Below are 15,096 nucleotides of genomic sequence, written 5' to 3' on the forward strand. Positions count from 1 at the left end.
TTTGGGCCTAGCGAAAAACTTTTGAAAGTAGTGGAAAAGAAAGAGGCAAATAAATCGACAACTTGCGATAACGATCTTGTACGATCATTAAAGAAAACTTTGTTTGGAATGGAGGGGGTAGTACGTTTTCTGTTTATGAAAGACCAGAATTCACGTGGCTTGGTATAGTAGTTCGAGCTTGAGAATGGGTTGTATGTGCTTAAAGGCACATTTTTATCTTCATTTTTCATTGAGAACGTAAACAAGAAAAAACATTATAATCTTGAATAGAGCATGTTATTTTATATTTTTTATGAGCATTTTTTTCTTATACTGTAGATATTTAATCTTCAGTGAGACCCAAACGGGAAAGGAAAGTCTGTGGAAGGTTTTAGACGACACGATAAATAGTGATGTTAAGAACGTTCTGTAGGAGATAGCAGAATTTTCAGCTAATTGATAGTTAAAAGTGGATATCCAGTCTTTATTAGACAATGATAAAGCTAACGAATTATAATCTGCATTCATGAAATCGCGAAAGTGTTGTTTGTCTTCAATCATTGTAATAAGAGCAAAAAACTTAACGAACCAGCTTTTCTAAGTGATTTTTTCCGTGATTCGGCCAAGTTTGAATAATTTGGGTTCTGATGGCGTAGACAGTGATAGAAGATGTAAGGTAGCATCAAGAAGTTTTATGTCATCAACAATCCTATCAGTTGCCTAAGTGGCGGCAGATTCGGGGGTCCTTGAGTGATCGCAATTAAAGATTACCTATCTCGTTAAAATAATTATTGTAAAAGCCACGGAATTTAGTTGGAATGAGGAGACGGAGTTCAGTTATGATTTCTTTCAAGGGAAAGAACTCGTTCCTTTAAAGCAGCGATTTCCTGACGTAAGGTAGTTGGGATAATAATGTATCTAAGCTACATTTCAGATCTTTACATTAAAATTCTTTAGAAAGACGCATTCCTTACATGCTCCAATGTTTTCTCTTGAGTCTTTTATATGTTCGAGATTGTGCCGAAAATTCCTCAGCCGAGAGAGGAGAAGCTACGATTGATAACTTTGCAGTTATTCCCGATGCAGAAGTCCCAGATCTGGTTGTAATTTATTAGCTGGTAGGCATTAGGAGAAAACGGTACTAAAAAATGAAAAAAAAAATTTGATCCATAGTATTAATTCTAATCAGCCAAATGCTGAAAGTCATAGTTCATTGTAAATATTTGTAATTTTAAGAACATTTTTTCAACTATAATATTATGTATCTAAACATCATTTGAATTTTAATTTAAATAACTTATAATTTGACTTGATCTTCATCAGTAAATGTTTTTTGTAAGCATTTTTTTCTTTCATATTTTTGTACGGAGAAGTAATTAAAAATAATTAAATAAGTAAGATTGACATGTGATTCGATCAAGTGTTCCAAATGTGTAACAAATTATATGTTCTTAAGTATTTTATATTGTATTTACTAATTAATAATAAACTATTTATTTCATAGGTGTCTTAATTCTTAAGTCTAAATTACATTAATAAAATTAATTAATTTAACAGTTACAAAAAAACATATAACTTGAAAACATTGAATATTGATAATTTTATAATGTTATCACAAACATAGTACATATACAAACATAGTCAATGAGAGCTCTCAATTTCCCATGGGTCTCTAGCAATGTATGGTATGCTTATATGCGCACTGCTCTACACCCCTATATTTAGTTGATATATTTGCAAATGGCTTGTAATAACCATAAATTGAAATCAATAATTATATTATATTATATTATAATATTTATCCAGTATGATTCACCCATTCTGCTTAGACCAATTTTTTTTTTTTTAATAATGTATTAATTCTGATTATTTGATTTTTTAAATATACTTAAGAACCATATTTTAAATTATTATTTAGAATAATAAGTAAAAAATCAGCTTAATTTATAGTAAAAAGATTGGTTCTCATTAAAAAAAGACACTCCTTAAGATAAGGTAATCTATGTATTTGTTAAATTTGAGAAACAGTCTTGCAGTTCTTAGCCAATAGTGAAGAATACATTTTTCGTGACTTATTATCCAAATCAAATTTATATATTGTTGAGTGGGAGGAGGGGGGGGGGGTCAAGTTCCTTTATCATTCACCTAGTTTCACATATTGTTGTAATAAGTACTGACAACTTACCTACTGGCTCAACATAACCGTATATTGAATATTGATCTCTCACCACAACCATAATTAAGAACTTTCCTTCATATAAAGAATATTATATTTATACACACATATGTCTATACAGTATTATAGTCTGTTATATTTTACAATGAGTTATAGAGTTTTACTGCTAAATATAATAATAGTTTTTGTAATTCCAGAATTAATATTATTCACGAAATCGCAGTCACAAGATTAAAAATAAACTTTCATAAAACAGTCACAAGTCATAAAGTTAAAATTAATTTCATAAATTTTCCATTCATAAGGATCACAATAAGTTAATATTTCAATAAATTATACAATAAATTACAAAATTATTAAAAAAAAATCTTTTAATTGGGTCTCAACATTGTCTTCTATTGCAAAAATTGTCTACAAAATATGTTCTAAGTCTATAGTATAATTGTGAAAATTGTCACGGGGTGTTAATAATTAACCAAGTTAGTTGAGTTGTAAGAATAAGAATAAGATTTAAAGAAAGATAATAAAAAAGACTGATCTAATGGTTTTAGATATTTGGCATAATTGATACAAATTTCACAAACCCGTTTCTCCAAATTTATTAAATATTAATAATAATAATGCTTATTAAATATCCACATACGTATGTGAAACAGTGAAAGCATTTTTTCTAGTATATTTAAATGCCTATAATCTACTGTACAACAATTTAATACAATTTAAAAAGATTTTGGTGATGACGACTTATTACATTAAAAATATTAATAGAGGTTAGTCAATCATTTTACATAAAGTTTGATCAAGGTCTCTAAACAATTTGCTCCAATGTTGAAAATAATCTAGGTAAAATAATTATTGAGTTTTTACATTAAGACCAATATTTCAAACAAAACAATTAATAAAGAAAACTATTAAATTTTTAACTTCTGAAAATAATGTTCAATGCTGGCCTACCTCCGCTACTATAATTTTATCAATTTCTATAAATAATAGAAACTCTATTACGCTTAATTAAATAATTTTTTTTTTACTCATATTACTTATGTTAATAATATTATTATAACTAATTTTTTGATGACCCTATGGTTGAGAACAGTTGTATCTACTGAACTTCTCTTCACCAATATTGTTTTTCAAACTTCTTTATTTGAGCTGAGAGTATTGGCAAGGTTTTTTTTTCCAATTAACGATTCTGTGGAGATATCTGGCAGATAAAGAATTTGAAGTTTGAGCATCTGAAGAAACGGTTTCAATTGACACTTCACGACTCTGAATAAATAATTCTAAAAGAAGTAAGGAAATTTTAACAATAGGTAAGTCATAATAATTACATAATTGAATTAATTATTCAATAATTTTACTTACCAAGTGTTGAATATTGAGAATTAGACAAATGCGCCAAATTCTCAGTTTAAATAGAAAATTATTTTGAAACAATGTCAGAATTGCATTTGGCAAGTCTATTTTGTTTTGGATTTTTTGTAATCCATTTTGTGAAATGTTTAGAACATGATTTATTGCTTTTAATCAGAGTTTCTTTATCTGATGTCATCCAATGTTCAGAATTACTTCCAAATATCACATCTAAAATGTAAGTTAATTATTAATATTATGTAAAATAGTACTTAAAATGCAGTTAAATGTTTCTTACTATGCAGAATCTTTTGGAAAACTGAAAAAACTTGGTTTATCAACATTCATAGAAGAACAACTAGAGCAGTATAGTAAGCAACATCTAATGCCTCCTGTTGATTCATAGATATAATAATAAATTAATAATTGTACAAGTAAAAATGTGCCAAAGGGCGAGTTTTAAAGCAATTCAAATTGTTGTTACATATTATTTATTTATTATCAGAATTATTTTCCACAAATTGTATAAAATATAAAGTCGTAAACTTAACACATTTTTCTCATTATACAAAATGTACATAATACAAACATTCAAATTTCAAAATTTGTATTATATACTATATAGCAGTGTTCCTCAACCTGGGGGTTGCCAACTTATTATTTAGGGTCGTGTACTAGTGTATGAATTAAAACTTAACGTTTAATACATTTTTTTAATTAAAAATAATAATAATATTATATGTATTTTATGTTGCAATGTACAGTACTTTTACTATTGATTATTAATACAAATCTATATTCTATGCGAGTATATACAAAATTTATGTTGAGGAGGTTGCTAAAAAATTTAAATTCAAAAAGGGGGTCACAACAGAGGCCAAAGTGGCCTAGAGGCCAGTGTGTAATGCACACTCAGTAGTTTTGGCTCTGAACAAAAGACAAGGACCAACTAAAAAGGTTAGATATGAATAGTGTCATCTGTTAACATATTATAAAGTAGCATACAAGCTACAAAGTATATAGTAGGCATACCTATAAGAAATGAAATTCAGATTTCCAAAATATTGTTGTTCTAATATTTACCTAGATAATAGATATTATAATCATTATAACTTGCAATATACCATAATATTGCATTATGAGCTACAGGCTACTCACAATTGTCTGTATAATACAATACAAGGACGTCTCTCCGATTTCGTACGATATAATATATTCTATAGGTACTATAATATAATGAGTAGAGACAAATCTTCAAACATAAAGACCAGAGTGATGTAAAATAATCGTACGGTTTCTTTTTTGTTTATAGTATATTATTTATTTTTAAGCGTCACACTTACAACAGCTATAAAAGATGAGTACATAGTATTATTCGACATTATTTTTTTACGTAACGCGGACTTTGGTTGATGAAAAGTCCTACTTTTCTATGGTTGCAATACTGCAGTCGCACCGTAGTTGTAGTCGCACCGGTTATTATCAATGTTATATTAATCTATGCTACGATAATTGCCGGTACGTTCGAGACGATGCCGTTTCATTGGACGAGCCTCTTATCAACAACACCACAACGTGTGATACCAGTATCGGTCATGTGCAAGTTACTTACAACATTTCAAATGGTTACAGTATAAGTCGATTTCGTATAACATTTTCATTCGGCCTTTTCGAATTTTTTGAACCATTTATTATTGCCTCAAACGCCCGTTGATCACGTCTTCGACGTACACGAAGTCAACGTCTGCGACCATACTTGGTCAACGTATTTATTTTTCTTTGTATTAATTTCTATTTCACTACTATGTCCGAATCAGCTCTCTCGGTGGATACAATATCCACTGTCATTTGATATTAACCGTAAGAGATGGATCAAAAAAATCCACGACCAAGCTGTTGTATCTCTTCTGCGTTTCCTACACCGACGGCAGTCACCTGTCAAGTACAAACAACTCAAATGGCGTCTACAATAATTTCCCCACCGACCAATAGCTATGTGCTGACGTCCAGTAACCTGAGACCTGTTACCAACTATACCCTCGTTGCTAGTTCACAGGTACCCGTCACCCAACAGTATGTAGTCCAGTCAAATACTCGAACAACTATACCTCAGTATGTGAACACGAACAACGTTAAGCATATTGTGTCGCCCAGCACTCAACAGTCAAATGTTACTTACATGTTGCCATCTGGTGCTCATATTGTCAGGATGAACAATGTTGTAACCACCACTGTAGCCGGAGAACAAAAACCTAATACACAATACATTTTAACATCAAGTACTCAAAAAACCAATTCTAATATTAAATCGCCTTTAGGAACACAATCTTCTATAACAGGCGTTTCAATTGACACCAAAAACAATTGTGAGTAAAAATATTTCATAAAATCAAGAAGATTTTGTGCACAGAATATGCTTGGTTTTATCTAACATTGCAACTTTAATAAACTTTTCATATCTACTAACTTAATTCATTGCAATATTCACTATCGTTAATAGTGTATAGTGTTTATAGTTAAAGTACTTACCTAATACCTACAGATATTTTTTTTAAATTGTTAGCTATAATATATTTATGTATTAATTTAGCTGGGTCAAGTGTTACGATGACTAGAGCAGTTAGTGTAACCACAAGTACATCTCCAGTATTTCAAAGGACTGGTATAAATTTTCCTAGATTGAATGCTACATACTACAGCCCAATAAAAGGAAATGACACGACAAAGATTTCTTTTCGACCTAGTAAGTATCTAAATACAATTAATAAGTCAACTAATCAATTAATTTGTGTAATAATAATTTTAGAGCTGAATGAACAAAAACCCGGCACAAGTTATATACTAACATCAAATGATTGGTCCCGCACTAAAAATGTCCCCATATCAAGTTTACAAAAAATTAATACAAATTATATGCAAATACCATTAATTCAAAAGCCTGGGACTGTATTATCTACTAACACTTTAAGATCTAATGTTGATACTCAGCAACAAAAATCTCAGCATCAATCAATTCGTTCAGTAATTTTGCCATCAAATTACCGAACAACTGTTTCTCCACAGCAAGGCTCTGATTGTAAATTAGTTCTAAACTCAATTAATGCAACCCAAGTAAGACAAAGTTATAGAAGCATATAAAATAATTAATTAATTTTGTAAATAAAATTGTTTGAGGATTTTTATTCATGCAGAATATTTTATTATTAGTCTAATAACACTTATTTACTTTTACAGTAAAAAGTATTATAAGCAATTTATATAAATCCTGTTTTAGTTGTATAAAACACTTAATGATTATAAAAGTAATAATTTGTTTTTAATATTTAAATGCAGAATAAAATATTTAAACACTTGAAATAATTTGATAATGTATTATTTCATTAAAACAATTAATTATTTGGTTTTTAAATACTTATAATAGATTTTACATAGAAAGTTGTCTTTTTTAATTTAATTAATATCATTAATAATTAGAATTAATTATTAATATTTTTGGATACCTAATTAAAATTTTTTTTGAAAACAAAATTATACTATTTTTTTAGACTTATTATTATTATTAGGTAGGTATTCCTATTTATTAAATAAAGCTCTATGCATGCCATATTAATTATGTTTTCACAACTTGAACAAACAATTTACAAAAAGTACAGTCTTACTATATGTATGCAACATAATATATATTACGTTTTAAATATAATTTAGTGTATTTTAATAGAGGTACATGAATAATTTATTTATTATGTGTTGTGTATAATAATGTTCTGTCAAAACATGGTATTATTTAATTATTGTTTAAGGATACAATTTTCATGATAATATTTTTTTTTTTTTTTAATTTAATTTTTTTTTGTTTTTAAGGGAATTAATTCAACTGATAGTAAACCTAGCACATCAAGTACTCCAGTTTCAAATATTCAACAGCACAATACAAATTATATGCAAATTCCAATATCTCAAAAACCTGGAACTATACTTACTCGTAATAATTCGCAACCGAATATTGAGAATAATATACGAATTGGACAACATCAAACTATTCGATCAGTTATTTTACCATCAAACTATCGAGCAGCTATGGTATCATCCCCTCAAAGAGGTGTTGATTATAGATTAATATTAAAACCTGTAAATATTCAATCACAAGTAAGTTAGAGATGATTAAATTTAAAATATGTATTATTATTGATTGATTAATTTATTTTATGTTCACAGGTAATAAGAAATGTGCCACCTCCTCGACTTCCAGGCCCACGAAATAATTCACCACGAAATGCTTCCCCACGACAAACTACACAACGACAAACATCACCACGACAAAGTTCCCCACGGCAAAGTTCCCCGCGACAAAGTTTACCAAGACAAACTTTACCTCGACAAACACCACCTCCTGTACGTCCAACTTCATTCCCGACCCGTATTCCTTTTACTCGTCCATCTGTATCTAGAATTCAAAGTGAAATAATTGCCAATTCAAAAATTTTTCCAATTCCACTAAGTAAAAGAAATAGCCATTTAGTTATTACAGAAAGATCCATACAAATTTGTATGGATGAAATCAATAGTAAATATAATAAAGATAATCCAAATCCAGACTTAACTGATGAAGCAATGATAACTGTGCAAGCTGAAGTTACTTATAGGTTATTTTATTTGTTAAGGGTAAGAAAAATATGATTTTTAGTGATACTTTTTGTTTAAATTAACTTAATCTATAATATAGTTTGAGAATTGCTATTAGTTGTTTTGTACAAATTCATGTAATTTGTTGGCTTAGCATGAAAAGTCACTAATGGTAAAAAGTTCAAATGTTGTGGATTAAGATTTTTTTATTCTCAACTTCCTACTGATTTAATAATTGACATATTTTTTAATTATCTGTTTTTTTTTTTTTATTAATAATTAGTAATAATTGTGTAATGACACTGATAAAAATAATATTAAGTAATTATTTAATCATAATCAATAATGGGCATGATGTCTTGAAGATACCCATAAGTTAGTTTTCCCAGTTGTTGTATGTATTTAGATTGATTGATTTTAATTTTTAGTAAAACTTTCTAATGGAACTTTTTAAAAATAGTGAATTATTAATTATTTTTACATCTCTATCTTGAATTGAACAATTGTAATATTGTATCAATATTAACATTTAACTAAAATACATTATACATACACATTTATTTATATCATCTAGTGTACAATATTTTCAAACTTATTTACATATCTCTTTTTATAATTATAAGTATCAGTACTTTTTTCTAATTAAATTTCCTACAAATTAAAAGTAATAATTATAGGTTAAAAATAAAATTTAATTACTTTGAACAAAATCAGTTTTATTAGTTTTCTTTATCATTATCTCTTTACAGATAATAAAAATACTTATGTTTTAATTTGTATAAGATAAACTAGTTCAAGTTTTAATGTAACACATTCTGTTATTTTTTTAACACAGAAATGTATTAGATCTCTTGCTGTTTTAAAATCGGTTAACCAATAATATACAGTAAATTATGGGACATAAGGCTCTGCTTTTTCTGTGCTTTGAATCCATTTCCATCATGGATTGACAACTCTATGAATTTATATTCAATTTTAATTATTTTTGTTACATTTTAGTTTAAAAAATCTTTTATTTTATAATTTGTTATCATTACTGATAATTACCTACTTACTACAGTGTATTGATTTTGTTGAACTAATGATAATTTTTTTTCCTACTTTAAGTCTCTGTGTGAAATCCATCAGAAAAAATACTGACACTTATAAGTATTATAAAAAATATTACTGTACACTATAATACGGATTAAATTAATCAATCTTTTTTAGTTAAATATTAATATTGTTATAAAATTATAATTATTTGGTTCAAAAAAGAGATGTTCTTATAAATAATAAATTACTATCTTCAAACATGTCACTAGTGACATTTACTTATATCAATCTATCAGCCTAAATATGTTCCAAAACTGTTATTGGAAGAACTAGTTAATGGTAATTTTTGTGACTATCGTACATTTACATCTATTATTTTTATAAATAATAAATTTCCTATTAATATTATTTTTAAGTTCTATTAGCTCAATACTCAAAAAATAAATTATTAAACCAAAAGGAAGATAGGAAAGATAATTTTATTAAATGAACAACCTTAAATATTTTTTCCCAACAATTAACTTTTTGTCATTAGTGACTTTTTGTTCTTATCCGACCAGAGTCTTTTGTATACTATATTAAATGTTCTATATTTTGTACAATTTATTATTGTAGGTATTCATTAGTATTATACTAAAATAAGTGTTGTTACTTGTTCATATATTAATTTTGTGGGTACGTTTTATTATTGTATAGGTTTCAAACAACTGATTCATAAATCATTAGATATATTGATAATTCAAGAATAAATTAATACTTTTTTTGTAGTTGCACATTATATTGAAAAATATTTTATTTAAATATATTTTAATAAGTAAATATGTGTTGCAGGAATGTAAAAAATTTCTTATAAGAAGTCGTTCAAATGTTTTAACTGAAGAAGCTGTAAGACAAGTATGTGCTGAATATTTCGGTACATTTTTTGGTAACAAATTATGGCCATTATTCTGTTTAAAACGGACTGAAGATGGTTTATATTCTGATAATGAAGAAAATAGAGTTTGGATGAGAAAACATAATAATGTTAATCTTATTGGATGGTTAAAACATCCAAAATTTCGTAATCCAAGTTACGTTCAAAAACGTAAGACCATTTATTTATTATTATTATTATTTATTTATTTTTCGTGTATACAATAGAAACTGGTTTATAGTGGCATCTTTAGCCTCAACATAAATCAAGTACCAACAATGACATGTCAACATTTGTGCACATTTTACAATTATTTAAATTTTGCATAAACTATGATAGGGATTAGGCAGTAATAAGAGTTATAAAATTAGATTATTGAAAAACAAAATTATGTTTCTATGATCAGTGAGGCCTGAACACTATTGGAAGTACAAGAGCAGGTTTTTCAATCAGATTTTTATTACTGTACAGCCATTTAACTACTTGGAAAAAACTACCTTTTTTTTATTGATCCTTCGATGATGTTATAAACATTAAATGGTTTCTTATGTTTATAAATTGTATTTCTTGATAAAAATATGTTCACTTATATTATGTTCTATTATGCGCTATACAATATGAATGATATTAATTTATATAAGATATTTAAAATGTTATTGAGGTAATCATTCAAAACAGTTTTAAGATATTATTTGTGTAAGAATATTTTATCTATAATTTTGATTTAAATATAAATTTGTTTTGTAGTTATTAAACTATCACGTGATATACTATTTTGTAAAATGTAAACATACGCATTAAAATATTTATATTATGTTTACAGGTCCTTTTGTGAATTTGGAAAGCACAAATCCGTTATTACCTAAAGTAGAAAATATTTCTGAATATCTATTTGAACATGGGTTACATAATCAAACAAATCAAGAATCTACACCTCGGACATTTTTTCGATCTTCATCTAAAGGTCAAATAACAATAAACAAAATAATTTCAAAAACACATGAAGATGCATTTAGCCCATCATCGCATAAGTTTATGGACATTCCAATAGAAAATCAATTGCTTTCTACAAGTAAACAAATATCATCAACAATATTTCATTCGCGACAAACAGAGTAATACAGAATATAATTGTGTATCAAAATGTTTTAATTTTAATACATATAAAAAATTAACTATTGTAATTTTAGACTCTGATTTATGATAAATAGGTTTAAGTATATGTGTTTTGACATTTGAGTCATTACTAGTGAGTTCTACAACTATTAAGAAGCGTATATTATTTGATTGTATCAATAAAAACCTAATTAATTATTACATACAGACAGATATCATAAATGTTTTAAGTCTAATAATCATTTAAATGTTTAAAATATCTACCTAGTTAAATAGAACACAAATATCCAATATTATTGATATCTAAAAATATTTTCACACAAACTTACTTCATTAATGTAAACAATAATAATTTTGGTCTAGGTATGATGTTAGAAATTGTTGATCATTGTATTGTATTGTTCAAAACTTCAAAGAATAATCGCTTCTATCTTTTAGTTAAACCCTAGATTTAAATAGCTTATAAATACATTATTTCATATAAACAATAATATAAATTAACAAAAACCTATTTTTATATATTCAAACAAATACTTTTTTTTATCAGTTAACTTAAACTAGATTTTTTAATGTCTAATGAAATTAGAGTTTATACAATGCAATTTCATAATATTGAATATTCTATTGCAATACTTAAGTGAAAAAAAAAATTGTTGAATTATTTGAAAAAATATATATAATATATTCTGTGATTTATTTTGTGTGGAAATAATATCTAAAAATCAATGGTGTGCATATCATATGTTATTGATTTAAGATAAAATAACTTAAACATATGTGTAGAGTAAGTATTGGAATTCGTGTTTTATTAACTTATTTTTAAAATATTAACTAGCTGAAGATTAATTCAAATAATGTTCTTTGATTCTTTATATAGATATACAATTTTACTTTTACATTCTGTTGACAATCAATATGATGTTCCATTAAGAAATATAGGCAATATTATTTGTATTATTTATTTATATAATATTTATTATTAATATTCAAAAATAAGTCTCAACTTATAACTTATAAATAATTGAAGGATATAATTTGAAAAATTAACAGTATATTTCTATTTTAATTATTGATTACTTTGACTATGGATTAAATTTCTTATTAAACATTTATTTTATTGTTTTATGAAAAAATTAATTTTTTTTTTATTGAATATCTAATTGTCTATGTTAATAGTTCATTTATGAATTAATTAGTTCCATAAATTTGTTTTATGTGATAAAGTTATGTTTAGTGTAACAACATTACATTTAACTACTTAAAACATAATAATGGTATCACTGTTTTCACTACTTAACATTAATAATATTTTGTCATTTGTTTTTTACTCTTGTCATTCACAAAAATACAATTAATATTTTGATTGATAATGTACAATGCGAAAAGTCATTGCCTTAAATTAATTTATAGTACAATAATTGTGACTCATTATTATTAATTAATATTTATTGAATTGTTGTTATTATTTTTTTATATAAAACTTACAATATCAGTCGCAATAGATGTTAATACATTTTTATGTTTAAGATTTATTGTAATTTAAGTATTTAAGAATTTCATGATCTCCTTGTTCGTTCATGTAATATCATAATCATTGCCAATTTATTTTATTTACTTGGTTGTTGTAATTATTTTTTATTTTTTTTAACTGTGTGATAATATTATTATAGTGTACCTACTACAATTTAATGATAATTTATAAATGTATTTGTTTAAAATTGTGATTACTGATTTATGTATGATTAAGAATGTTAATTATTAATAATAAACTATTGTGATTACTGATTTATAAATTATAATTTGTATGAATTTAATGTGTACTTTTTATATAAATTTTATGAGCCTAGACAATTACATACAGTGGCATAACTAGGATTTGAGGAGCCCATGGCATAACATTTCCTAAGGCGCCTATTTTATTTTGAATAAACAAAAGATAATTCTATACTATTTTATGTTGAAATAATATACAATAATTATAATGTAAAATAAATGAATTTAAGTTGAAAAAATTAAGTATCAAAATGTGTCAAGAAGCATTAACATAATATTTATAAAAAAAAAAGTATAACAATAATAAAGTATTAAGTAATTTGAAAATGAATATGGGGATGATAAAATTAAATCGAAATCCACCTACAAAATTAAAATATTTGAAATAGATTAAATTGTGCAAGCAGATCAATTAATTCATCAAACTTTATTTTTTTACAACCATCTTTTTCAATCGATATTAAAGCTATAAGCCTCGAAGACGGTCTTGGTATTTGTTCAAGAGATCTTAATTATATTCAATTTGGAAAACAATTTGATTGAAAATTTATTCATTTTATTTTTTAGAGTTGTTAGTTTTTTTTTTGTCTAACTCAAAAACTAATAACCGTAAAAACTTGAAATGTTCACCAAATATTTATAATATTAGAATTTTCCATACACCGTAATATTTTCGAAATATTGACTCTTTTTGAGCTATTTATAGCTTTGAGAAGTTTTTGGAATCTAGTATTTACACCACTGATTACATACCTATATAGATTATTATTAAATCTTAAATGTGATGGATATTCCAAACAGAAGCAAAGATAGGTACCAAATACAAAATAAAAACTGTCAAATAAATTAGTGGATAAACTACTTAATTTATCAATATGGCAGGTTACTGCCTGTACGCCAGAAAAACTATACATCCTTCCGTAAATGTATAAAAAAAAAAGGTGGACAAGTGTCCTCCGCTGTACAGTAGGTTACAAGTGGAAAACTGTAATGGATGGTGTTAAATATGAATTCAATGATATAATATCATTGTATACTCTATTTCGATAAGTATGGAAAAAATCCCGACGGAAATGTGTCGTTGTTTGCGCATTTGCAGTCTCATTGGCTGCGATCGGCATGGCCGACTACTGCAACCAATCACAGCGGTTCTAACGTTCAGAGGCTGCGCGGTTTTTCCAAACTTATTAGGAATAGTTTCTATATAAAAAAAAAAACGATTCTGAGTGAAGACGGTTAGTCAGCCTATGGTATTAATAAGAATATTTGATGATATTATTGTGATTAGAGTAATTTATATAATATATAAATATATATATATATAGGTATATTATAACCTATTTACGTGGAACATTGTTTTAAGTTTCAATCCTTAGCTATTAAAATTGAACATTTTATATATTTTTAACTACAAAATAATTATTAAATATTAAATTTGATAAATCTTGTCAAAATTTGAACTTAAAATGCTTTTTAAAAAAATTTCGCCTATGTATTTTTAATATTTTTCAACTGCTATTGTAACAATATATCAGGAGTCTTGAATTAATTTTTCACGCTTTTTGGCCCAACAAATACAATTATATTGATATTTAAAGAAAAAAATTTAAAAAATTTAAAATTGAAATTGTCCCTATACAGCTCAAAACGAGTCAATTTATTTTCAAAATGTTATGGTGTATAGAAAATGAGAATATAAACTTGATATAAATCTCAAGATTCTAATACGGTTATTCGTTTTTGAATTACAATTACAATTAAAATCGCTACATGCGAGAAATCCAGTAAATATCCAATGTTATAAAAATTTGAATTTCAAACGCTTATAAAAATTTAATTTGACTTTCCAATAGACATTTTTTTTTTTTGATAAAGATAGACACACTTATGTGGAATATTTTATTACATTTCAAAATCTTAGATTTAAAAAGAAAAATTTTTATGAATTTCTAACTCAAAATAATTTGCACATTTTCGTGATTGTAAAAATCACGCGGATAAGCCTTTTGTCAAAATTAGAACTTTAAATGCTTATAAAAAAAAATTATGACTATGTATTTTTAATATTTTTCAACAGTCGTTGTAACAATATATTAAGAGCCTTTTATTAAACTTTCAAGCTTTTTTA

General features: G+C 26.1%; 1 protein-coding gene and 1 long non-coding RNA gene across 2 annotated transcripts; one reads left to right on the forward strand and one right to left on the reverse strand.

Annotated features, from left to right (window-relative positions):
- Positions 1-1,686: 1,686 nt before the first annotated feature.
- Positions 1,687-4,975, reverse strand: LOC132935159 (uncharacterized). The gene is made up of 4 exons (XR_009663175.1): positions 4,852-4,975; positions 3,807-3,900; positions 3,521-3,739; positions 1,687-3,438 (listed from the first exon to the last, which is right to left on the reverse strand). It is a non-coding gene; the product is annotated as an uncharacterized LOC132935159 (long non-coding RNA).
- A 142-nt stretch (positions 4,976-5,117) lies between these two features.
- On the forward strand, positions 5,118-12,116 carry LOC132934577 (mucin-2-like). Its single transcript, XM_061000898.1, has 7 exons — positions 5,118-5,874; positions 6,099-6,251; positions 6,315-6,619; positions 7,370-7,654; positions 7,724-8,170; positions 9,998-10,250; positions 10,903-12,116. Exons 1-7 carry the CDS (start codon positions 5,376-5,378, stop codon positions 11,196-11,198), a joined length of 2,238 nt encoding a protein of 745 aa, XP_060856881.1. The 5' UTR covers positions 5,118-5,375; the 3' UTR covers positions 11,199-12,116.
- The last annotated feature ends 2,980 nt before the right edge of the window (positions 12,117-15,096 follow it).

This window comes from Metopolophium dirhodum, chromosome 1, assembly GCF_019925205.1.
Source record: "Metopolophium dirhodum isolate CAU chromosome 1, ASM1992520v1, whole genome shotgun sequence".
NCBI lineage: Eukaryota > Metazoa > Arthropoda > Insecta > Hemiptera > Aphididae > Metopolophium > Metopolophium dirhodum.

Coding starts and splice junctions, on each gene's coding strand:
- LOC132934577 (XM_061000898.1), top strand. CDS start 5,376: ATGGATCAAAAAAATCCACGACCAAGCTGTTGTATCTCTTCTGCGTTT. Junction 6,252..6,314: donor AAAGATTTCTTTTCGACCTA/GTAAGTATCTAA, acceptor TAATAATTTTAG/AGCTGAATGAACAAAAACCC. Junction 6,620..7,369: donor ACTCAATTAATGCAACCCAA/GTAAGACAAAGT, acceptor TTTGTTTTTAAG/GGAATTAATTCAACTGATAG.